Source organism: Canis lupus, chromosome 24 (genome assembly GCF_011100685.1).
Source record: "Canis lupus familiaris isolate Mischka breed German Shepherd chromosome 24, alternate assembly UU_Cfam_GSD_1.0, whole genome shotgun sequence".
Lineage (NCBI taxonomy): Eukaryota > Metazoa > Chordata > Mammalia > Carnivora > Canidae > Canis > Canis lupus.
In genome coordinates, this window is record NC_049245.1 from 18,853,691 (window position 1) to 18,877,994 (window position 24,304).

General features: G+C 48.4%; 1 protein-coding gene across 2 annotated transcripts; it reads right to left on the reverse strand.

Moving 5' to 3' along the window:
* Window positions 1–1,095: 1,095 nt before the first annotated feature.
* On the reverse strand, window positions 1,096–24,103 carry VPS16 (VPS16 core subunit of CORVET and HOPS complexes). Of its 2 annotated transcripts, XM_038571774.1 has the most exons (24): window positions 23,949–24,103; window positions 7,536–7,624; window positions 7,211–7,308; window positions 7,000–7,128; window positions 6,778–6,922; window positions 6,537–6,652; window positions 6,319–6,441; window positions 6,134–6,189; window positions 5,699–5,788; window positions 5,501–5,595; window positions 5,320–5,396; window positions 4,727–4,858; window positions 4,478–4,605; window positions 4,300–4,335; window positions 4,002–4,110; window positions 3,734–3,868; window positions 3,532–3,640; window positions 3,343–3,440; window positions 3,150–3,257; window positions 2,764–2,841; window positions 2,483–2,652; window positions 2,303–2,399; window positions 1,510–1,613; window positions 1,096–1,394 (listed from the first exon to the last, which is right to left on the reverse strand). In XM_038571774.1, exons 1-24 carry the CDS (start codon window positions 23,999–24,001, stop codon window positions 1,250–1,252), a joined length of 2,520 nt encoding a protein of 839 aa, XP_038427702.1. In that variant the 5' UTR covers window positions 24,002–24,103; the 3' UTR covers window positions 1,096–1,249. The 2 variants fall into 2 exon arrangements, with proteins under 2 accessions (XP_038427702.1, XP_038427703.1); XM_038571775.1 differs by lacking the exons at window positions 7,536–7,624; window positions 23,949–24,103 and having other exon boundaries at window positions 6,778–6,935; window positions 7,032–7,128; window positions 7,211–7,273.
* Between the last annotated feature and the right edge of the window lie 201 nt (window positions 24,104–24,304).

A 24,304-nucleotide genomic window follows, 5' to 3' on the forward strand; every position in this document is an offset into this window, starting at 1 on the left:
TGTGATGTATATCCCCTTGGAAGATATTCAAAGTCACAGTTACAAACCAGGTGGAAGAAGAAAAAGAAACACCTTACCAGGCCCTGAACCTCTCATTCTTCAAGCACTCACTCTTCAAGTTAACTCTAGAGGCATCAAGGGGGTAAGCCAGAAGCTCCAGAGAGGCCTGGCACCCTCTGGCTTTGGTTTCCTCCCGTCTTCTTTCTAGACTAAGGGCTCAATAAGAGGAAAAGGAAATGTCCTCAGGGTAGGTGGGGGCACTGGGGCATGAAGCTCACATAACAGGAGTATATACTGAAGGCCAGAGATGGGGTCTGCAGGGCCAAGGCGGCACTGCTCCTGACAGGGTATGGAACCTCTGTTCGGGGTAAGGTTGAACCAGGGGTCTCTAGCTTGTAGTTCTTCCTTAGCAGAATTGAGATGTTCCATCTTCCTTTCCTCTTCAGCCCCAAGACCACATGGGAGTTGCTCACCATGGTTAGGTGGTCATGGTTTGTGAAGGCTTCTCCTCTAACCCTCCAACATGCTGGCCATGTACACATCGCTCCTCCAATCATTACTTACTGTAGTGTGAACAAGGGCCTTGACTCAGGCTCCCCTGCTCAGAGGGCCTGAGTTCAGTCATCCCTCTTTTGTCACCACAGCAACTGAGGAGAAGCTCTAAGACCCCCAAAAGTGCAATCAGGTTTCAAATCTCAGTTCTGCCATATACTGTTACTAAATCTCCTCTATCTTCAATCTCCTCTACTGTAAAATGAGGTGATGTAACCTATCTCACAGGGCTGTCTTGTGGGATAAATGACATTGCAATGGTGAGGCATTTAGCGTGGTTCTTATGTGTACGTGTGTAATGCTTTTCAGACTGACTCTTGATGAGCTGCTGCTTGAGTTTTGCATACCTCCCCCGTAATCTTCCCAGGGGCTGTGAGTCTGATGCGGCTTTCTTTGGTAACTGTGGAGAGGGGCAGGTCTCCTGTAAATATTGCTGAGGAACTCCCCCTCTAGCCCCAACGCAATCAAACACACAGAGTTCTGCTGAGGTATCTGATTGGTTCTGCCTCTGGCATACTTTTGCTTAGGCCGGACTGCATGAGATAAGCACTCTAAAATGTCCCAACTTTATTTACAACCAGACCCTTGGCTCCCACCCCACCCCAACTTCTCAGCTCAGCTCGGCTCTGAAGAAGCTGGATGAGCAGTGATGCTTCTGCCAAGCCTAGGGCTCAAGGAGATGTGCTGGGGGAGTCCCTCACTTCTTCTGGGCTTGTGCCCTAGCCCGCTGAATTTTGTCGGCTGTAGCCCCATCTGTGGCTCCAGTGCAGTGGGACAATACGAGGCTCAGCTCTGCTTCGTTCCGGTGCTCAATGGCCACATCTGCAGCCTGAGCCACATCCCTGTGGTTTGAGCAGGAGGGGAGAGGGTGTCAGGCTGCCCGAGGGCACAAACTGTGCTCCTCATCAGCCCACTGGCTTGACCACCCAGCACCCACAGGGTTCTCAGCTGACGTACCCAACGAGAAGCAAGGCCTTGACCTTCTGCTCGGGACCCACTCGGGAGGCATACTTCTTGGCCTCATACTTGTTGTGCTGCTTCATGCAGATCTCGACAAAGGGCTTAGGAGAAGGTGGGGAGAAGAAGATAAGGCAGAGCCTTCCTGTCCTCTCTTATGAACAAAAGCCCAATGGATGCATGGTCTCTGTGTATTTCATATACTCCTCCGTAATCCTATTCCAGCCCTGCCCTGACACACGTAGGATAGTTGTGATCTCAACAGTCTCAGGGCAGGAACCACCTACACCACAGGTTTGTTAGAGCCTTGAGACCAGTTTATGTCCATGTGGCCACTCCATGATACACTGCTATCCTCTCGCAATAGGAGTCTCTTGCCTTCTCAGGGCCTGTGTTTTCTCCCACAGCTGTCCTTACCCCACCCACCTGCCATACCACTGAATCACCTGCCACAGAAAACAAACCCCTTCGGTCTCCACTGCCTCCTGGACATGCCCTCCCAGTGCTCCTCCACCCACCACTCACACAAGACTTTCCCTTAGGCACATAGTGCCTGCTATGGGCCTCCTTGGAGAAAGCAGCTCATTCCCTCTCCGGCCAACATCTACAGGCTAACTCGGGCCCACTTGCCCACAGACCTGGCCCATAAATATGTGGACATGGGAAATACCTGCTAACTATGTGGGACAGCTGAATAGATGAAGGAATGGGACATCTGCCTATCCCAGAGCCTGGTCCCCTCCCCAGGACTACTCTCTCTGGAGGTGGGCTGGATGCAGGGCCCCTGCCTCACCAGGTAGCCAATGGGCGATTTCTTGCTCTTAGAAAATTTTTCTAGCTCCTCCCAATCTTCCAGATCTGCCAGGGCGGTCAGCTTCAGCCACCAGAGCCTGCAAAGAAGCTGGGTTTGCAAGTATTGTGGGACAGGCAGGTGGTCCCAGGATTAAACCTTCTGGGCCCAGCCCTCATCTACCTCTTGTCCGGAATGCGGAAGTCACGTGCCAGCTGCTCTGCACGCTTGCTGTGGCCGCCCAGGATGAGGGTGGTGACTGTGTCGTGCAGAGACAAGTCCACGAAGTGGCCCCCCAGCTCATCTTCCAGGCGCCGCTGCAGCCGCAGGAGCCGCATTTGATCCTCCGTGGCCTGGGGCGGAGATGGAGCAGAGATGAGGCCAGATGGGGCTGGATGGGGCCAACAGGGACAAGGAAGCAAGACGAGGCGCAGAGGAGGTTCTCAGAAAAGAATGAGGCAAACCTTGGCTGCAAACTCATTCTTGGCCTTGTAGAAGGCATCGGCTGCTGTCTGCAGAGCTGCGACTCGCCCCTCAATACGCTACAGGGGCAAGAAGGGAAGCCTGAGCTCATGGCACCAAAGATATTAGCCTTTCCTGTTCAGGCTACACTGCTCTCCCCAGTCCCCGGGCAACCAGGGCCAGCCTTCCCCACTGGGTGTACCACTGCAGTGCCCCTAGTGGGGAGGCTAGCTCCTCTGGGACCAACCACCATCCTGGTCACATATCTTCTTAGACTCTTCCACAACAGTGAGGACCAGATAGGGGTGTGTACCAAATAGGAGGCCCAGATCAGGAGCCCAACCCGAAGCTCAGCCCACAGGCCCCACCCACTCTGTGGACCTCAGACCTCCTCTGCAGCATAGCTGGCTCGGATGTGGAAGCTGCCCAGCTCCTGGTGGTTGTCATCCTGATTGTAAAGGTCCTTCAGTGTCTCTAGCTCCTGATGTTTGCAGAACTGGGGCCATGGACAGGCAGTCAGTCAGCAAGGCCAATTTAGGGGCTCGTGAGGCTCCATCCCCACCCCTACCCAGGGCACATACTTGTCGGTACAAACTCAGGGCCATGGGCTGGTTCCGAAGAGTCATGAAAAAATCTCCTCGGTTGAGCTCATTCTTCAGGTGCAGCAATACCGTGAACACTAAGGAACGATAAGACGGTGTGGAGACTCCAGCCTGGTCCCTTGGTTAGTTCAGAGGCCTCAGCCTTGGTTTCCCCCAAACCCTGCTCACCCAGATCAGTGTCCCCACTCTCGATAGCCTTGCTCAGTGCCAGTTTGCTCCTCTTCATCTTTAGGAGAAGGGGTACCTGCTCCCCAGAGCGTGGCTCATACTCCAGCAGCTGTGGGCAGGGAGAAAGGCACAGAGAGAAGGAGCTGGCCCGGGGGGCCTCATACCAATGTCAGGGCATCTGGGGAGGACTGGGCGCCCACACCTTGATGGCCAGCTCTGTGCGGCCACATCCATAGGCCCGTGCAGCAATGTCAGAGTAAGAGACGCCTGGTGTGTCCCCCAGTTTCTGGTTAATGGCCCGAGCAACATCCTCGTCAGACACGTCTTTCTGTTGCACCTGCAGATGGAGGGGGATTGTCACACACACCTGGATCTCACCTTTCACCCTCCCCCTTCAGCTCTGCACTTCGTGTTTCCTACATCTCATCAGGGCCTGGAATCCTCTAAATGCCTTGAACCCACATCCTCACCTTATAGCAGGCCCAGTGGGCCAGGATCCTGCTGACACCCTGCACTTCAGGAAGGCGCAGGTACTCGCAAATCTGAATCGCCAGGGGGTAAAGCCTCCGCAACACAAGCCTGGTAGGCAAGGGGATGAAGGGTACAGGGATGAGGTGGGATAGGAGAGGGCAGAGCGGCCCCAGCCTGCCCTCAGGCCTCCCAGCCCCCAAAGAAATGGATGAGGAGCCGTGACCACAAGAAACCACCAGAGGCTGTAATGCCTACCCACACATAGCCCTCCTCCCAGAACCCTGGGGCTTGCTGTACCTGTCCAGCAGCACCTGGATGGTGAGCTGCTTATATCTGCATTTTACTTGGTTAAGGATCCAGCTGAGGGGTGAGCCCTATTTGCCCAGGACTTTCAGGCAGCATTTTCAGCCCCCATCCCTGCCTCTTCCCCAGCCACCACTGGCTATAAACATCCTTGAAGCTTGCTTGAGGATACTGGCTATAAGTGAGGGGGATTCCGATGTGATAGTCCCGAATGGCATTTAGCACACGCAGGTCCTGACACATGCGCACGAAGCTGTCAGGTGGAAATTTGTCGAGGAAACACTTTCCAAAGGAGGCCGCCTAAGAAGAGTCAGAGGATGACAGAGGAGATCTTTACCACCACCCCCCACCTCCCCATCCCTCCTACCAGCACACTCCCTGCCCAGCAGCCCCTCCCCCCAGCCCTGCTGTCCAGGCCAACCCTGAGCAGACTCTTCTGCATGTCTGGCCGGTGCTCATGTCCCGCAGCCTCAATGCACTGCTGCACGGCCTGGGTCAGCTGGCCCAGCTCCTGGATCTCCCGTAGGTACTCATCTGCCTTTTGGCTCTCTTTCTGGGGGACAGAGAAAGTGTGCCAGGGATGGGGTGCCATGATAGAGAACAACCCCCATGTTTGGTTCCCCCATCCTTGACTGTGGTTCAAATGGGCTGGTATGGAGGGACTGCAGAGGCCAAAGCTCAAACCCCCTCAGCCCACAGTCCACCCGAGGTACCCATATACTCCCAACCCATATCAGCCCACAATTGCAGGAAGGGACCTTGACAGGAGCCCTGAATGGTGCCTGGGTTGGGGATAGCAGGGGTTCCCTGCACGTCCCCATTACCACATGGAGGACATCATATCACTCCTGTCTACCTGAGCTGGCTTTCCCCAGCCCAATGTCCTGCCTGGAGTCCTCTTTTGACAAGCAGCTCCTGGCTGAGTCTACCATGCCCAGGCAGAGGCACGGGGCGAGCCAATTAGGAAGGGAAAGGAGAACATCCTGGGGCCAAGGAAGAAGACCAGGGCTTTACCTCATACTCTTTCTGGGCCTCCAACAACAGTGCCCCGGGGGCCATTGAGGCAATTTTGAAGATCTCCTCGCTGGCCACTAGGGGAGGAAGTTGGTGAGTGTCGGGAGGGCAGGGAAACCTCAGCACTGCCTCAAGGCCCTGATCCCGCCCCAAGTCACACTGTGTTCTGGGAGGGCCTCACCTGGAACCTCATGCAGGAACTCGTGGGTGCTACGAGAGAAGATGCGGACCCCATCCAGCTCAGGCACCAGGTAGGAGTCTTCATCCAGCACAAATCTGAGCTTGGTCAAGGTTCCCAAGAGCACGCAGAAACGGGGCAGGGCAGGTGACCCTTCCTCTCCTTTTCCCTCCCACCCCCACAGAAGCCCTCCAAGGATACTGGATGCTCTCGGGTGCATCACCCACCACCATTAGACGCCTCTCCCATGCCACCACGACAGCCCTCTCTTTGCTGCGAGGACGGCTGCACCTGTGGACAGCATCACACACACATCTATGACACACACAGGATATTGGGCCCATGGCCACGTCTCCTGCTGTCCCCTTTCACTGCTTATGTTGCTTTACCTTGAGATAGCCCTGCACATGCATGCTGCTCCCTAACCCGTTCCTCTGACATTGGCTTCCTTCTCCCCCTGTGCTGTCAGCTCCCAGGGGCATCTGGGGCCCACAGAGGGGCCAGGGTTTCCCTCAAGTAAGCCCTGGCAGAGATGATAAGATGCAAGCTCCACCTGGCTTGACCAGTAGACAGGATGAATCAAAGTGTTTTAGGAAACAAGGCTGCACCCACTCCCAGCATGACCCCCATGCTCACCAGACCATCTGCTTCGGGGGGGCCCGGATGTTGCAGTTGAACTCACACAGCTTCTCCTGAAAAGGTGCAGGGAATATCACGGCCCTGTCCCAGGAGTCACCAATCTAGTTAAAAAGCTCTTCCCCCACCACTAACAGATCTTTCCTGGATAAGGCAGGGTGCCCCATGTTGTCCAAGGATCACACCTTGAGTGATGATGTCCCCATCCAGATGTAGCCTGTGTCTGTGAAGAGTGCCAGATGTCGGTAGGTGAAGGAGACAGCCATCTGCAGGAAGCTGCTCACTCCTGGGGCCAGGCCAGGGAGCGTCTGAGACAGGCCAGGGAGAACACAAGATCTTTTTTCAGAGCTTCCCCCATCGCCTCCCCCAACCCTTCCATTTCACTCCCACTCAGGGCCCTCACCACTGCGGAGCAGGCTGCGTGGTCGAGGAGGTAAAGATCAGGCCCCACAGCCAGAAGAATGTGTGCAACTCGGTCCTGGCACAGTGTGGTCCAGCATGAGGGTGCACTCTGCAGACCTGTGGCCAGGGAGGCGGACAACTTCCAAATGACCAAAGCCCACAGCTTCTGCCTCTGTTGGCCCCACAGACTGGATGCCCTTCTGTGGGCACTGAAAGGCTATCTTAGGGATGTCAGGGCTTACCTGGCACCTCTGGCATCCGGCGAAGCTTAAGATCTCCCACGTTGGCACTGAGGGTGAAGCGGTGGGCCCCGGTGAGGATGGCCAACCCTGAACCAAACTCAGTATGGAAGATCCGGGCATCTAGAACTCGGTTCTGGAGCACCTCCTGGGAAGAGGGGCTGTGGGTTGAGGGAGCCAGAGTCACAAATTCCACCCCTTTCCCCAGCCCCCTGAGGCCCCTACATTGCCCATGCTGAAGTGTCTCCGGAAGTCACCATGAAGTCCGTAAACCAGTACTACACCATCTTCCTGCACGCAGAGCAGCTCCTCCTCAGCTGACCAGCCGAGGGACACCACGGGCCCACTCTTCCACTGTAGAGGAGAGGGAGGTTCCTGAGGCTGTCCCTTAGGACATAGATGCAGCCCAGCCCCAAGATGGGTCAGGAGTGCTCACCAGCAGACTGGCCAGAGGCAGGCCAGAAGCAGAGTAGATCTCAAGCACTGGCCGTATGCTTGTAGCCTTCTCCTTCCGCCATGGGTTCCTCAATAGAGCTGTAATTTAAGCAGAGATTTTCTGTCTAGCTCCCCAGGTCCACCCCAAAGGAAGCAAGCTTCATGAGAACCAAAATTTAAATCATCTTGGCAGGGGGTGAGAGGTGGGAAGGAAAGAGGGCTGGCACACATTAGCAAGAACAACCCAATAGCAAGGCCCCCAGGAATCACGGACATTGAGTTCACCCCATTGTCCCAGAACACACAGTGGTAGAGGCGTGACATACCAATAGGGCCTCCATAGGGCGCAGCAGCTACCAAGCAGTCCCTGAGTTCCTCCTTCAGGTCCCAGTCCATGCTGTACAACTCATATTTCCTGCCCATATAGAGGCAAGCAGAAATTAGCCTTCAAATGACCCTGCATCCACATGGGAGTGAGCCCAGAGGAACCCCTACAGCCTCTATTTGTCCTTCACAGAACAGTCTGTGAAACAGGCCTCCCACAGGTGGGAGAGGGTGATGATTGGAAACAGCTCGGGCAACGGACCACATGCATGCTTAGGAATGGCAGACGACAGAGCAGAGGGTGTTAGCAGGCCAGGCTGTGGTTCTTAGGGCAAGGGTCCATGGATGGCAGGAGCTTCTGGCACAAAAGATAGGCTGTGGGGCCAATATCCAGGGCACAAACTAAGGTAGGACTAGGGTTGGGTGGTTGGCTTGGGCCTGCATTCAGGGTCTCTCAGGGCAGTCAGCTTTTCTTCTATTTCTGGTTCTTAACACCAAAGCGGGTCGTAGGCTTTATAGACCTCAACACTTGCTGATCATGAACTCAGTTTTATTTATTTATTTATTTATTTTCTTAAATTTTATTTATTTGTTCACGATAGACGTAGAGAGAGAGAGAGCCAGAGACACAGGCAGAGGGAGAAGCAGGCTCCATGCCAGGAGCCTGACGTGGGACTCGATTCTGGGACTCCAGGATCACACCCTTGGCCAAAGGCAGGCGCCAAACCGCTGAGCCACCCAGGGATCCCCTGAACTCAGTTTTAGAGGTACTGAGTTAGCAGTGCTTGAAAGAAATCCCAGAGGAGCTCATCAGTGAGTCCAGAGCTGCGGGGACAGAGTCCTGGGCTGGAATGTCAATATCTGAATGTTCAGCTTATGTGAAGTAACAGAAATCACAAGCTGGCATGAGATGACTGCAATCTGAGATGGCCTTGGCTCACCAAGAGTGTGTGCATCATGAAGATGAAGTAGGAGGCCTGAGGCATGCCATCATTGGATGGCTGGAGGTAGGGAAAAGGGGATGGAAAAGGAGTGGGCATTATCCCAGGAAGCCAAGAGAAACCAGTATTTAAGGGGAAGGGGAGTGTTTCCTCTAGTATCATTTCGGAAGCCTTCCTGATAAAAAAAAAAAAAGTCAGACAGATGCCTACCATTATCTTCTATTGACATTCTTCTTAGGGTTCTAGCAAAATAATTTAAGAAAAAAAAATAGAGGTTTATATTTTGGAGTTTGCTGCTATTCACAAATAACGTGATTGTCTACTTAGAAAATCCAAAGCAGGGGATGAGTAATGAACAAGAGAGCTCAGGAGGGTAGTCAACAAAAACCTACATATTTTCTATAATGATAAATTTTCTATATCATAACAAAAATCAATTAGAATATAACTTTAAAAGATCCTAAAATCATGATAGCAACAAAATTATGATATGTAAGAACAAACCTAAAAAAATTTTTTACAAAACAAAATCATGGGTGAGGGATGCCTGGGTGGCTCAGGGGTTGAGCGTCTGCCTTCAGTTCAGGTCATGATCCCAAGGTTCCAGGATCAAATCCCACATCGGGCTCCCCTCAAGGAGCCTGCTTCTCCCTGTGCCTGTGTCTCTGCTTCTCTCTCTGTGTCTCTATGAATAAATAAATAAAATCTTTTTAAAAAATAAATTCATGGGGGGGAGAAAAGAGAGGTGAACCAGGAAACTTAACTATAGAGAATAAACTAAGGGTGACTAGAGGGGAGCAGGTGAGGAGAAAGGGTTAAATAGGTGATGGGGATTAAGGAGTACACTGCTGTGATGGGTACCAGGTGTAAACTCTACACTTGAAACTAACATTACACTCTATGTCAATGAACTGGAATTTAAATAAAAACTTGAGGGATGCCTGGGTGGCTCAGCAGTTGAGCATCTATCTGCCTTTGGCTCAGGGCATGACTCCAGAGTCCCAGGATCTAGTCCCACACTGGGCTCCCTGCAAGGAGCCTGCTTCACCTTCTGTCTGCCTGTGTCTCTGTCTCTCTCTCTCTCACTGTGTCTCTCATGAATAAATAAATAAAATTAAAAAAAAAAAAAACGGGATCCCTGGGTGGCGCAGCAGTTTGGCACCTGCCTTTGGCCCAGGGCACGATCCTGGAGACCCGGGATCGAATTCCACGTCGGGCTCTCGGTGCATGGAGCCTGCTTCTCCATCTGCCTATGTCTCTGCCTCTCTCTCTCTCTGTGACTATCATAAATAAATAAAAATGTTTAAAAAAAAAAAACTTAAAAGAAGGGGCGCCTGAGTGGCTCAATCAGTTGGGTGTCTGCCTTTGGCTCAGATCCTCATCCCAGGGTTCTGGAATCAAGCCCTGTGTCGGGCTCCCGGCTCAGCGGGAAGTCTGCTTTTCCCTCTGCTTCTGCCCTTCCCCCCTGCTCTCTCTTTTTTTAAAAAAACATTTTATTTATTTATTCATGAGAGATACACAGAGAGAGAGGCAGAGACAAAGCCAGAGGGAGAAGCAGGCTCCTTGCAGGGAGCCTGATGCGGGACTCGATCCTGAATCCCGGGATCACGCTCTGAGCCAAAGGCAGACAATGCTCAACCACTGAGTCACCGAGGCATCCCTCTCTCTCTTTCAAATGAATAAACTCTTTAAAAAAAAGTGAAAGAAAAATATAGTTAAAAAAAATTTAAAAAATCAAATCAAATCAAAGTTTACTCAAGGATATGGAAGACATGGAGAAACATCCCAAAATGATCTATGAATGCATAAGAATTCCAATAACATTTTTTAGGGAGGTGGAAGCACAAATTGATTCTTTTCTTTTTATGTAGGCTCCATACCCAGCATGGGGCCAAGGAAGGGCTTGAAGTCATGACCCTGAGATCGAGAGAGACCTGGGCTGAGATCAAGAGTCAGAGGCTTAACTGACTGAACCACCCAGGCGCCCCAGCACAGACTGATTCTAAAACTCACTTGCAGGGCAGCCTAGGTGGTTCAGTGGTTCAGCGCCGCCTTCAGCCCAGGGTGTGATCCTGGAGACCTGGGATCGGGATCGAGTCCCACATCAGGCTTCCTGCATGGAGCTTGCTTCTCCCTCTATCTGTGTCTCTGCCTCTCTCTCTCTCTGTGTCTCTCATGAATAAATAAATAAATAATCTTTAAATAAATAAATAAATAAATAAATAAATAAATAAACTCACAGAAAAAACAAGTATCATCTTAAACATAAAATGCTGGAAAATATTTTTAAATATTTTGAAAATAAGTGAACAGATCTATATCAGATATCAAATACACTATGTAAAAATAAAGTCATTTAAAACTGTTGTCTTGGCACAGGAAGAAGCAAATAGATTGATGGAAGAGAAAAAGAGTCCAGAAAAAGAACTGGGAACTGAGCATGTAATAAAGATGGCATTTCAAATTGTTGCAAATTGATCCTTGAAATGAGACAATGGGCCATATGGGAAGAATTGCAATAAACACTATTTCATTACTTAATCTCTACAATAAAATATTTTCCAGATAGAATTTAAGATTTAAGTGTTAAAGAAATATATAAAGCCATCTCAGAAGAAATCTTGGCTATTTTTACACTCTCAAAATAGAAACAATTTGTAAGCACACTATATAACCCAGAAGTCACAGAAAAAGAACAAGTCTAAATAAAAAGAACTTCTGTATACTTCTCTATATAAAAGGGCAAAAACAATACATGTTTTATATTTGCCTCTATTTGAAAAACAAGAAGTTCTGAAAAGATTTCTAAGAATCTAGTAACTGGTTATTGGTAGGTGAGGGGTGGAATCAGCTGAATAAAGACAGGGACGGATAGGAATAAGACTTTGAGTTTTTAAATCATATTAATGATTATTAGAATGAGTAATGTTAAAAAACTGTTATACACTAAAAAAATTCATGGAAAACAAACTAGGAAGACAAATGAAAAGGGAAAAAATGTTTGTGATATATATGGAGAAAAGGTACTTTTCTTAAAAACACAAAAGGCTCTAATTTTTTTTTTTTTTAAGATTTTATTTATTCATTTGAGAGAGAGCAAGAGCAGGGAGGAGAAGCAGAGGGAGAAGCAGACTCCCCACTGAACAGGGAGCCAGACTCAGGGCTCGATCCCAGGACCCTGAAACCATAACCTGAGCTGAAGGTAGACGTTTAACCAACTGAGCCACCAGGTGCCCCAACTCTAATTAATTTTTGAAAATAAATATAAAACCAGGGATCCCTGGGTGGCGCAGCGGTTTGGCGCCTGCCTTTGGCCCAGGGCGCGATCCTGGAGACCCGGGATCAAATCCCACGTCGGGCTCCCCGTGCATGGAGCCTGCTTCTCCCTCTGCCTGTGTCTCTGCCTCTCTCTCTCTCTCTCTCTCTCTCTCTGTGTGTGACTATCATAAATAAATTTTAAAAAAATTAAAAAAAATAAAATAAAATAAATATAAAACCAAAAGAAAAATGGTCAAAGTCTATAATCATATTATTTTACATTAAAATATTTAAGAACTAAATAGGGGCACCTGGGTGGCTCAGTTGGTTAAGCGTCTGCCTTCTGTTGGGGTCATGATCCTGGGGTACGGGGATAAAGCCCCTTGTTTTTTTTTTATTAAATTTTTTTTTTTTTTTTTTTTTTAATTTATGATAGTCACACAGAGAGAGCGAGAGAGGCAGAGACACAGGCAGAGGGAGAAGCAGGCTCCATGCACCGGGAGCCCGACGTGGGACCCGATCCCGGGTCTCCAGGATCGCGCCCTGGGCCAAAGGCAGGCGCCAAACCGCTGCGCCACCCAGGGATCCCAAAGCCCCTTGTTAGATAGGGAGTCTGCCTCTCCCTCTCCCTCTGCCCCTGCTCATGTTCTCTCTCTTGCTCACTGGATCTCAAATAAATAAAGTCTTTAAAACAACAACAAAAACAACAAGGGATCCCTGGGTGGCACAACAACCACAACAACAGCAAGGGATCTCTGGGTGGCTCAGCAGTTGAACGTCTGCCTTCCGCCCAGGGCGTGATCCTGGAGTCCCAGGATCGAGTCCCGCATCAGGCTCCCTGCATGGAGCCTGCTTCTCTCTTTGTCTAGGTCTCTGCCTCTGTGTGTGTGTGTGTGTGTGTGTGTGTGTGTGTGTGTGTGTGTCTCATGAATAAATAAATAAGGGCAGCCCTGGTGGCACAGCGGTTTGGCGCTGCCTGCAGCCTGGGGTGTGATCCTGGAGACCTGGGATCGTGTCCCGCGTCGGGTTCCCTGCGTGGAGCCTGCTTCTCCCTCTGTCTGTATCTCTGCCTCTCTCTCTCTCTCTGTGTCTCTATGAATAAATAAATAAAATCTTTTAAAAAAATTAATAAATAAAATCTTTAAAAAACAAAAAACAGAAAGCCCTTGAGAAAATATAAGCTAATGTTTTTATAATATAAACTAGGAAAGTCTTTCAGAGCAAGACACAAAATTATCAAATGATAGATTTTATTACATAAAAATTAAAACTCTGGGGCAGCCCCGGTGGTGCAACGGTTTGGTGCCGCCTGCAGCCCGGGGTGTGATCCTGGAGACCCGGGATTGAATCCCACATCGGGCTTCCTGCATGGAGCTTGCTTCTCCCTCTATGTCTCTGCCTGTGTCTATAAATAAATAAAAAATCTTTAAAAAAAAATTAAAACTCTGTACATTAAAAGTGAATACAGGGATCCCTGGGTGGCTTAGCGGTTTAGCACCTGCCTTTGGCCCAGGGCGCGATCCTGGAGTCCCGGGATTGAGTCCCACATCAGGCTCCTGGCATGGAGCCTGCTTCTCCCTCCTCCTGTGTCTCTGCCTCTCTCTCTCTCTCTGTCTATGATGAATAAATAAATAAATCTTAAAAAAAAAAAAAGTGAATACACAAGAGTCAACCAACCTATGTGAGAAGATATTTATAATGCTTCTAACAAAGGATTAATATGAAGACCATGTAAAGAGCTCCTTTACACACCAATGGAAACAACACAATGGAAAAGTAGTCAAAGAATATGAAGACATATCTACGGAGTATGTAAATATGAATTTAAGATTATTTTTTATGGGGTGCCTGGGTGGCTCAGTTGGTTAGGCGTCACCTTTGGCTTGGGTCATGATCTCAAGGTCCTGGGATTAAGCCCTGCATCAGGTTCCCTGCTCAGCGGGGCCCTGCTTCTCCTTCTCCCTTTGCCTCGCCTCCTGCTCCTCTCTCTCTCTTGCTCACTCTCTCTTTCAAATAAATAAATATCTCTTTTTAAAAATTATTTTTTATGGTTTGGCCATCTGAATGCCAAAAAAAATAAGGGGATAGGAGCATCCAATATTGCTGAAGATGTGGGAAAATGCACATTTTCCCACATATTAAGTGGGTATATAAACTGGTTCAGGCCTTATGGAAGAAAAATGAAGGGCTATCTCTCCAAATTTTAAATGTGCACACCCTCTGACTTAGCAACTTCCTTCTAAGATTCTAACTTACAAAAGTACTTGCACGAGCATACAAACATATGAATTGATTGCAGCACTATTTAGAATTTAAGAAGTTCTCCTCCAAATCATAGAAAGGCTTCCTCAAAATGGGGCTAGTTAGGGATGCCTGGGTGGCTCAGCGGTTGGTGTCTGCCCGTGACTCACGGCATGACCCTGGAGGCCCGGGATTGATTCCCACATTGGACTCCCTGCATGGAGCCTGCTTCTCCCTCTGCGTATGTCTCTGCCTCTCCCTCTCTGTGTCTCTCATGAATAAATAAATAAAATCTTAAAAAAAAAAAAGTGGGGCTGGTTAAATAAACTATGGGATGCCTGTTCTGGGGGAATATTATGTGGCCACTAGTAAGGTGAGCCTGTGTACTGACATGAAATGATCTCTAGATGTCCCGTTAAGTAAGAAAAAAAAAAAAGTAAGCTGCAGCTCAATAGGAACCATATGAACGCATTTATTTTATACAAAAACCGAGCACGTATTTTTGACCAGCATATTTACATATAACTACACGTATGTATGTACATACATAGAAAAAGAGAGACAGGAAGCTGCACTGAGCCAGAGACAGTGGTTACCTGTGGGGAAAGTGGTGAATGCAGGGATGTTGGAAGACTGTCAATTTTCAGATTTTTGCATTACTTGAATTTTTGATAACACATATGTAGTTTTTGACCTTTCCGTGATAGCAGACAGCATTTCTTTAGGCCTTTCTCCTTCACTGTGTGATCTTAATCTTCCTCAGTAGAGGGCACTTGGAGGAATCCTGCCTGAGGAAGGAGCTCTCTGACTGCTTCCAGTCCAGGCAGAGCTGGCCAGTAGCCAGGGTATGAGGACATCTCATGGTGCTCCGCCTCAGTTACGCAGCAGCAACCTCAGAGGTTCTCCCGGAATGGAGATCACCTTCCCACCGCTCCCTGGACAGACACCACACTCCTAGTCTCCTGCCCACACTACTTCTTGGGCTGCCAAGATGCCTGTCCGCTGGCCACCCTGCCTGAGCCCTTGCATTTCCACTGACCCCCCTGGCACACTTGGGCATCCAGTTTTTGTCTGTGGGACTCAGGCTACAGACACCACATGCTCTAGGGTACCTGTCTGCACCAGCGGCCCCATTCTGTCCTTTGCCCATATGCTTGGCTACCAGCTGCAGCTCACCTGTGTCCCCCTACCTCTGAACTCGAGAGAGTTACTTCTTGCTTGCCCAGCAACTATGGACAGCTCTGGCACAAAACTTGCTTTCTAGTGAGCTACAATTTTATTTTCTCCATCAAGATCTGAACCCCAATGTGGGGAGGGGGCTTCCCTTCCAAGTTTGTCATTCCTTGGGCACACTCCCTCAGCCCTAGGTGATTATACAAAATTTTCATATGTCTTACTCTTTTAAAAATATTTATTTATTTATTCATGAGAGACACAGAGAGAGGGGCAGAGACATAGGCAAAGGGAGTAGCAGGCTCCCTGTGAGCAGCCTGATGTGGGACTCAATCCCAGGATCCCAACCTGATCCAAAGGCAGACACTCAACCACTGAGCCACCCAGGCATCCCTAGCTATTCTCTTATCACAGTTTAATAATTCTTTATATTTACCAAACTTTCTCAGGTTAAGTCTCCCGACTGAACCCAAACTGATATAAATTGGGGGCAGGGAGTGGTCCAGAAGACAGCCCCCTAAAGATGTGATTTGGGGATTGGTTTGATTGTGTGTTTGGGCCTGAGTGCAGTACTGAGCTTCCTGTCATGGGAAACAAATGCTAGTCACCTACTGCATGCAATGGCATCACAGTTAATCAAGCCTGCAGTTTACTGTGGTGAAATGCCAAGTCAAACATGCACCTTTGGAGTGACTTCTGTGCCTGACCATATGGTAGTAATGATGATTATAAGGGCTGGGGGATGGGCTTGGTTATTGTGAGTGCACTTGGACAAAGAGAAAATGACAAGCTTGGGTCCATTAACTTTCAGCTCAAGACATGGCTCTGAGAAGTAGAAAGCTTCCATAACAGCCCTAAGAGAATCTCTTAGTTCTTATAGCCACACAGCTGCTACTGCTAAAAATCAAACACAAAATGTAATTGCATGGGTTGTTAAATTATAATAGTTGAATTCACCAACACACGATTTTTCATGTGAAAGTTAACAGCAGGGATCCCTGGGTGGCGCAGCGGTTTGGCGCCTGCCTTTGGCCCAGGGCGCGATCCTAGAGACCTGGGATCGAATCCCACGTCGGGCTCCCGGTGCATGGAGCCTGCTTCTCCCTCTGCCTGTGTCTCTGCCTCTCTCTCTCTCTCTGTGACTATCATAAATAAATTAAAAAAAAAAAAAAAAAAAAAAGTTAACAGCATTGATCAGGAAAAGAATTGGAACCTGAAAATTGGCAACAGTGGAAGTAGCTTGCCTTGCTGTGTCCACGGAAACTAGCCTTCCACTGCTTGAAAACCCTGTGATAATCTCATGTCTTGGGAGCCTCCCTTCTGGGGAGGCTGGCCTGGCTAACACTACTGCTGAATAGCTAATCTGGCAACAGTAAAGACTAGTATCTGGTCCCAATATGGCACCATTCCTGGGGGTACCAGCCTGCAAGCTGATTATATATAACTTGACAAGGAAGAATGTGGCCATTAGCATTCAAACCCACTGGTCAATCTCAACTTTGCTCATAGTGGACAATCTGATATAAGATGCTTCATGATGTGGGCACCTGGGTGTCTCAGTGGTTGAGCGTCTTGCCTTTGGCTCAGGTCATGATTCTGGGGCCCTGGGATCGAGTCCCACATTGGACTCCCACAGGAAGCCTGCTTCTCCCTCTGTCTGTGTCTCTGCCTCTCTGTGTGTGTGTCTCATGCATAAATAAAATCTTTTTTAAAAAAAAAAAGATGCTTCAAGATATGATGCTGCATAAATACCACAGCATCACCTATGAAACGGTTCTGCCAAAAAGTTCAACCCTGAATCTATTCAAGCCTCTAGATCTAAAACACAGTTTCAGGAAATACAGGATATGACAGAGAATAAAGTTCAAAGGCACCACAGGGAAACAATGGGACAAATCCAGAAAGTGATTTGGTCTCTTAAACAAGTCAATGTTGGAACGCCTGGGTGGCTCAGCGGTTGAGCATGCCTTTGGCTCAGGGTATGATCCCGGGGTCCCGGGATCAAGTCCTGTATCGGGCTCCCTGCATGAAGCCTGCCTATCCCTCTGCCTACGTCTCTGCCTCTCTGTGTCTCTCATGAATAAATAAATAAAATCTAAAAAAAAAAACAGAAAACAAAACAAAAAACAACACAACAAACCACACAAGTCAATGTCATGAAAATAAAAGATAAGGGTGGGAGTGGGGATAATAACATTCAAATTTACAAAACACTCAGGGCACCTGGGTGGCTCAGTGATTGGCCATCTGTCTTTGGCTCAGGTTGTGTTCCCAGGATCCTGAGATTGAGTCCCACAGGCAGGCTCTCTGCGGAAACCTGCTTCTCCCTCTGCCTATGTCTCTGCATCTCTCTCTGTCTCTCATGAACAAATAAATAAAAATCTTAAAAAAAAAAAGTTTACAAAAGAATTAAGAGAGGTAAGCAAACGAGTAATTCTAGTTTGGGTCTTGGTTTGAACAAACTGGTTATAAAAAGACCCTTTGAAGACAACTGGAGAAGGCTGAATAAGGACTGGTTGTTAGACGATTTTAAATGTTAATTTTATTAGGTATGAAATAGTACTGTAAAAAAGAAAGAAAGAAAGGAAGAAAGGAAGAAAGAAAGAAATAGTATTGTAGTTTTATAGGAAAGACTACCTTTTTATTCATTTTATTTTTTAAAAGATTTTATTTCTTCATAAGTGACAGAGAGAGAGAGAGAGAGAGGCAGAGACACAGGCAGAGGGAGAAACATGCTCCATGTAGGGAGCCTGACATGGGACTTGATCCCGGGTCTCCAGGATCATGTCCTGGGCTAAAGACGGTGCTAAACCATTGAGTCACCCGGGCTGCCCAAGACTACCTTTTTATAGGAAAAAATGTCATTTTTTAAAAGTGATACACATTGACATTATACCTGTAACATACCTTTTTCTTTTAAGTAATTTCCACACACAACATGGGGCTGGAACTTAGGACCCTGAGATCAAGAGCTGCATGCTCTATAGACTGAACCAGCCAGGCACCCCTATAATTTACTCTAAAATACAACAGAAAGGGACCCCTGGGTGGCTCTCTTGGGCGTCCAACTCTTGGTTTTGGCTCAGGTCATGATTTCAGAATCTTGGGATCAGCCCCGTGTCATAGTCAATGCAGAGTCTGCTTGTCTCTCTCCTTCCTCTTTTGCCTGCGCCCCCCCTCCCCCCGCCCTTGGCTCTCTCTCAAATAAATAAAATCTTTTAAAAAAGCAAAATACAACAGAAAAAGTATTTAATTCAAAAGATGTGTCCGAAAAAAATAAATAAAAAGATGTGTCCGGAGTCGGTTTTTAAATAGTCCCAAAAAAGCGTGTATAAGAGAGGGAAGAGAAAGATGAAAAGAAAATTAGTGTTGCTCTTTATTGCAACTAGGTGAGGAGTACGTGGGTGTCCATTAAATTGCTCTTACTGCTTATGTATAGTTGAACTTTTTCTTAATAAAATATTTTAACTTCCAGAGTGTTGAAGCAAATATTCCAATATAACAACAATTTTTAAGCCCAAGTGATGATGCTGTGTATTCACTCTACTCTTCTACTTTGTTGTATACCTGAAAATGTTCCTGGTAAAAGGTTAAATTCAATTCCCAAGAAAGAAGTGAGGACTCATCTCTATCAAGTGTTCTAGGAAGGCCTCAGATGAGGCCTAAGATCTGTCCACTGAAGTGTCAGATTGTCATGAAAAATAGGGTTGTCAGACCAGAGTAAATGGTCTTCAGGAAGAGAGAAAACAGAAGCAAATATAGATGGTGGCCTTTGGACCTTTGGCTAGAGCGTAGAGGAGAAAGATATGGTGAGAAGAAGGGACCTGTGGAATGGGGGAAGTTTATTTTTTTGTTAGGATGGGGAGATACAGATCAAATTTCTAGGACCCATCCCAGAGATAATGCAGTAGTAGGTCTGACCATGGACGCTCCAGCAGGATGCTAAGACCAGGACGACCATGACTTAGCCAGCATCTCAGGTGATCCTGATGCAAGGGGTCCTGAACAGCAGCTGGAGAAACACTGTGGCTGAGGAAGGATATGGGTGGGTGGCATATAGCTTCTGGGAGGACAGGGAAACAGGGGGATATCTCTCATCAGGCCAGGTTTGGTAGGGGGGAGCCTAGGCCCTCAAAGACTTCCAGTTCTCGCAGGAGCACAAGATGATGTCAGCTGTTAGGAGGAGGAGCCAAGGAGATTATGATTATTTTAATTGTTTCTTTGTGTAATCTTTTAAAAGGAAAAGAAGAGTCCTTGTGATACATGTAGGCTGACCCCCCGACCCCGCCATAAGAGGACTAGGAGGGCCCAGTTGAGGCTGGTGGGCATCGATTTGCTGCAGGCCCAACCTGCCTGGCAGCACTTAACAGTAGCCTAGGCACAGGTAGAGATGATGAGTGGTTGGTACACTGGGAGGTGGCTCTGTGCCAGGCAGGGAAACCAAAGACAAAGGAACAAGGTTGTCAGGGAAAAGGCAAAAAACTGAAAGGACTATGCCTGTATTCCAAGCTGGACAGGAAAGGACACATTTATAGAAGGGGACTCTAAAAAAAAAAAAAAAAAAAAAAATAGAAGGGGACTCTGCACACATATATGAGAGAACAAAGCATTCCAGGGGTGGGGATCCCACCGAGGTTGAAGGACAGGTATATCCAGAGGTATCAGAGTATCAGTGAGGACAGTAGCTTATGGTCAGATAGGGGGCTGCCTGAATTCAATTTTTCAGAGGCAAAGCAGTTCTGAAAGAGCACAAGTGCAGAGTGAAGGGTGGCTGATGTAGATAAAATCACTTGAAGAGAGCTCATAGAACCATGAAACCAGGTTGCCACTTAAGTCAGTATGGAAAGCGGCAAGAGCTGGGATGCCCAGAAGGCTGTCCAATCAAATAGCCAGTGAGGGATGTGGTTGAGGAGGTTGGCAGCAACACAGACCTGGCTGGGAAGGAGGCAGAGTCCCTCTAAGGGGGATAGGAGTAAGGGTCAGGGAGTGAAGAGCAACAAAGCACAGACTGCCTCCCAAGGTCTTTGAAGTAAAGAAAGTGTCTCAGGGACAGTTGGGGGACTCAAGCTGTGCCTAGAGGGTGGTGTGGCATACGGATAGGCAGAGTGAAGGGCAGCAGGGAGGGAAGCTTCTCAGAAGAGCCTAGGGGTCTGGACTTTTGTAAGGACAGTCATACCTTCAATGAGAAGGCCAGTTACACCTTTCTCCTCTACACCCAGGACTGAGAAGTGGAAATCTCAGCAGCAGTAAACAACCCTGGATTCTAATACCAGGAAACCACTTGCAACTAAACCTTGCACCTCTCATAGCCTCAGTTCCAGCCCCCTCCAGGAAACAATAAAGAAATCCCTGTGGCTATGCAGCTGAGCTTGTGGAACAGTATGCCCCACCACAGTGTCAGAACACCTGTGTGAAAATTGATGATCTCCAGCCTTTGCCTCTATGGTCCAGGCTGAACTACTGGACCACTGGGGAGGAAGAGGCACATCAGATCTAGCCTTGGGAAATAATCTATTCCAATATCCTCAGGCCCAGGAAAGCCCATGGTCACCCCTGAAATCCCCTGAAATCAATTCACCCCTGAAACTGACTCCCAATTTGCCTCAAAAATAAGTACTCCTGGGGCTCCTGCTGGCTCAGCTGGTGAAACATGTAACTCTTCTTTTTTTTTTTAAAGGTTTTATTTATTTATTCATGACAGATACACAAAGAGGGAGAGAGAGAGGCAGAGACACAGGCTGAGGGAGAAGCAGGCTCCACGCAGGGAGCCCGACGTGGGACTTGATCCCGAATCTCCAGGATCCGGCCCTGGGCTGAAGGCAGCGCTAAACCGCCAAGCCACCTGGGCTGCCCGAAACATGCAACTCTTGATCTCAGAGTTGTGAGTTTGAGCCCCACATTGGATGTAGACATTACTTAAAAATAAAATCTTTAAAAAATAAAAATAAGTACTACTGACGAACTTCTGTACCTTGTTGCTAGAAACGTAGAATGGTGTAGCTGCCATGGAAAATAGCCTGATGGTTCTTCAAAAAAATAAACACAGAATTACATGTGATCCAGCAATTCTATTCAGGGTATATATCCAAAAGGACTGAAAATAGTCTCAAAGGGACATTTGTACACCCATGTTCAGAGCAGCATTATTCACAACAGTCATGAAATAAAAGTAACCCAAGTATCCACTGATAGATGAATGCATAAATAGTGTTATATACATACAATAAAATATTATTCAGCCTTAAGAAGGAATGAAATTTTGACACAGGCTACAATATGGACAAGCCTTGAGGACAGTATGCTAAGTGAAATAAGCCAGTCACAAAAAGGCAAATACTGAATGATTCCACTTACATGGGCTATCTATAGTAGTCAGACTCATAGAAACAGAAAACAGGATGGTAGCTACCAGGTCTAGAGGAGGGGGGAAAGTGGGGAGTCTATTATTTAATGGATATAGAGTTTCAATTTTGTGAGATGAAAAAATTCTGGAGATTTCATTGCACAACATGAATATACTTAACACTACTGAACTGTTAGAATGATTAAGGTAGTAAATTTTATGTTACATATATTTAACCACAATTTTTCTTAACCACAATTTTTTAAGGATGTATTTAGTTTTATTTAGTTTTTATTTTAGTTTTATTTTAGGAGAGGGGCAGAGGGAGAGAATCTCAGGCAGATGTCCCACTGAGTGGGGAGCCCAACTCAGGGCTTGGCCTCACAACCCTAAGATCACGACCTGAGCTGAAACCAAAAGTCAGATGCCCAACGGACTGAGCCATCCAGGCGCCTCTCATCACAGTATTTTAAAATGTTCATGATAGGGCAGCCCCGGTGGCGCAGCGGTTTAGCGCCCCCTGCAGCCCGGGGTGTGATCCTGGAGACCCGGGATGGAGTCCCACGACCTGCTCCCTGCATGGAGCCTGCTTCTCTCTCTGCCTGTGTCTCTGCCTCTCTTTCGCTCTCTCTGAATAAATAAACAAATAAATAAACCTTTAAAAAATAAAAAAATAAAATAAAATGTTCACGATAAATAATAAATAGTAATAATAATAATAATAATAATAATAATAATAAAATGTTCATGTTTAGGGACACCTGACTGGCTCAGTTGGTAGAACATGCAACTCTTGCCTTCAGGGGTGTTAAGTTCAAGCTCCACATTGAGTACAGAAACTACTTAAAAAGGAATGGCTCAGTGAGTGGTTGAGCGCCTGCCTTTGGCCCAGGGCATGATCCTGGAGTCCCGGGATTGAGTCCCACGTCGGCCTCCCTGCATGGGGCCTGCTTCTCCTTCTGCCTGTGTCTCTGCCTCTCTCTCTCTCTCTCTCTGTATGTTTCTCATGAATAAATAAATAAAATCTTTTTTAAAAATTACTTAAAAATAAATCTTAAAAAAAATGTTTGTGTTTATATGTTACCTGGCCCAACCCCTACTAAAATAGTCAATCTCAGAATGCCTGGGTAGCTCAGCAGTTGAGCATCTGCCTTCAGCCCAGGGCATGATCCCAGGGTCCCAGGATCGAGTCCCACATTGGGCTCCCTGCATGGGGCCTGCTTCTCCTTCTGCCTGTGTCTCTGTCTCGCTCTCTGTGTCTCTCATGAATAAATAAAAATCTTAAAAAAAAAAAAAGTCAATCTCTTTTCTAAGAAGAGTTTAAGAAATACATAATATATCTTGTCTCCTTTCTCTTATAAGGGATGTTTCTTTTCTTTTTTTCTTTTTTATTTTTTATAAGGGATGTTCCTAAAGTACCTAGTGTGTCCAAACTTTACTGGGCAACTACTATGGAACAGGCACTGTTCTAAAGATGCATTGGACATAGAGAGATAAACACAATCTTGGCCCTCGAGGAACTTAGTTTAGCAGAAGAAACCTATGCAAATACTGATCTACTGTGCCATTCATAACAGACGGTAATACTGGGCCATGTGAGGCCCAAAGCCAGCCGACTCTACTGCGATTGAATCAGGGAAGGTTTCAGAAAGAACTCTTGAACTAAGCCCTGAAAGAGGAACAAAAAATTCCCCAGTGAGAAAAAGTGGGCAAGACTGGTTGCAAACACGAGGAGCCATGAAATACCATGGTGTATTGATTGAGGTCCTGTAATTCTGTGCAACTGGAATACAAAACTTCGGTAGGAGGGGGCAGACGGAGGTGCAAATAGAGGCTGACTTTCAGGTGTTCCAACAGAAGGAATTTGTATTTTATCCTACAAAGAAGCGACGCCACTGAAAAATCCTTATCAGGCTAATGACGTGATCGGTTTACACTTCGGATCAACAGGCTAGGACCCTACGACTCCCGTGAGAGGCCTACCCCTGGCGGAGGGTCCTCACTTGCGCTGCCCCTGGATTCGCCCCCCTTCTCTCAGCCTTGGTTTGCTGTTACCCCGCCCGCCGCGCGATCCCGCCCCCCGCGGAGCGCCCCTGTAGTCCAACTTTGGCAGCACTTCCCCACAGAAGACTGGACACTCGCTGTCACCCGCAGGCCTTCTCCCTCAACGTGATCTGAGCCTTTCGGAGGCTGACAGATCTGGGTTTCAGTCTCGCGCTCTGCCCCTACTCGTGTGACCTCGGTGCTTGCCTCAGTTTCCTTTCTGGAGCCGGGGAAGGCCCGGCCCCTGGACATTAGGCGGCTGTACGTTAAGTGGTAGACGCCGGGGAAGAGCCGGCGAGGGGCGGACCCCAGCGCCCACAGTGTCGGGGGCGCGCGCCGCCGGCTCCGCCCGGAGACTCGAGTCGGTGGGCCAGCGAGGTAAGACGGGCCGTGGGCGGGAGGCGGGGGAAGCTCACCGGTAAAAGGCAGAGTCCCCGAGCGGGTTCCAGTTTGCCGTGTAGCAGTCCATGGCTGGTGCAGGCGGCGGCTGAGCAGCGCCGAGGGGACACCCGCCTAGCACGGGCTCCGGGCCGGCACTTCCGCTTCCGCCCGTCCGGGTCACGTGGCGAGGCTGCCGCCACGGCCATCACCACTGTGGGCAACTGTACTCGGCCGTCGCCGCCCCCCCGCCCACACCCGGGCCCGGTGCCCGCCGGGGTGGGCCGGGCCCCGGCTCCGGCCCCCCGGCTCCGGTCCCCCGCCGCGGCCTCCCCCGCCGCCTTCCTGTCGCCCCCGGCGCCGGGGGTCGCGCAGGGCGGGACATGGGTGACCG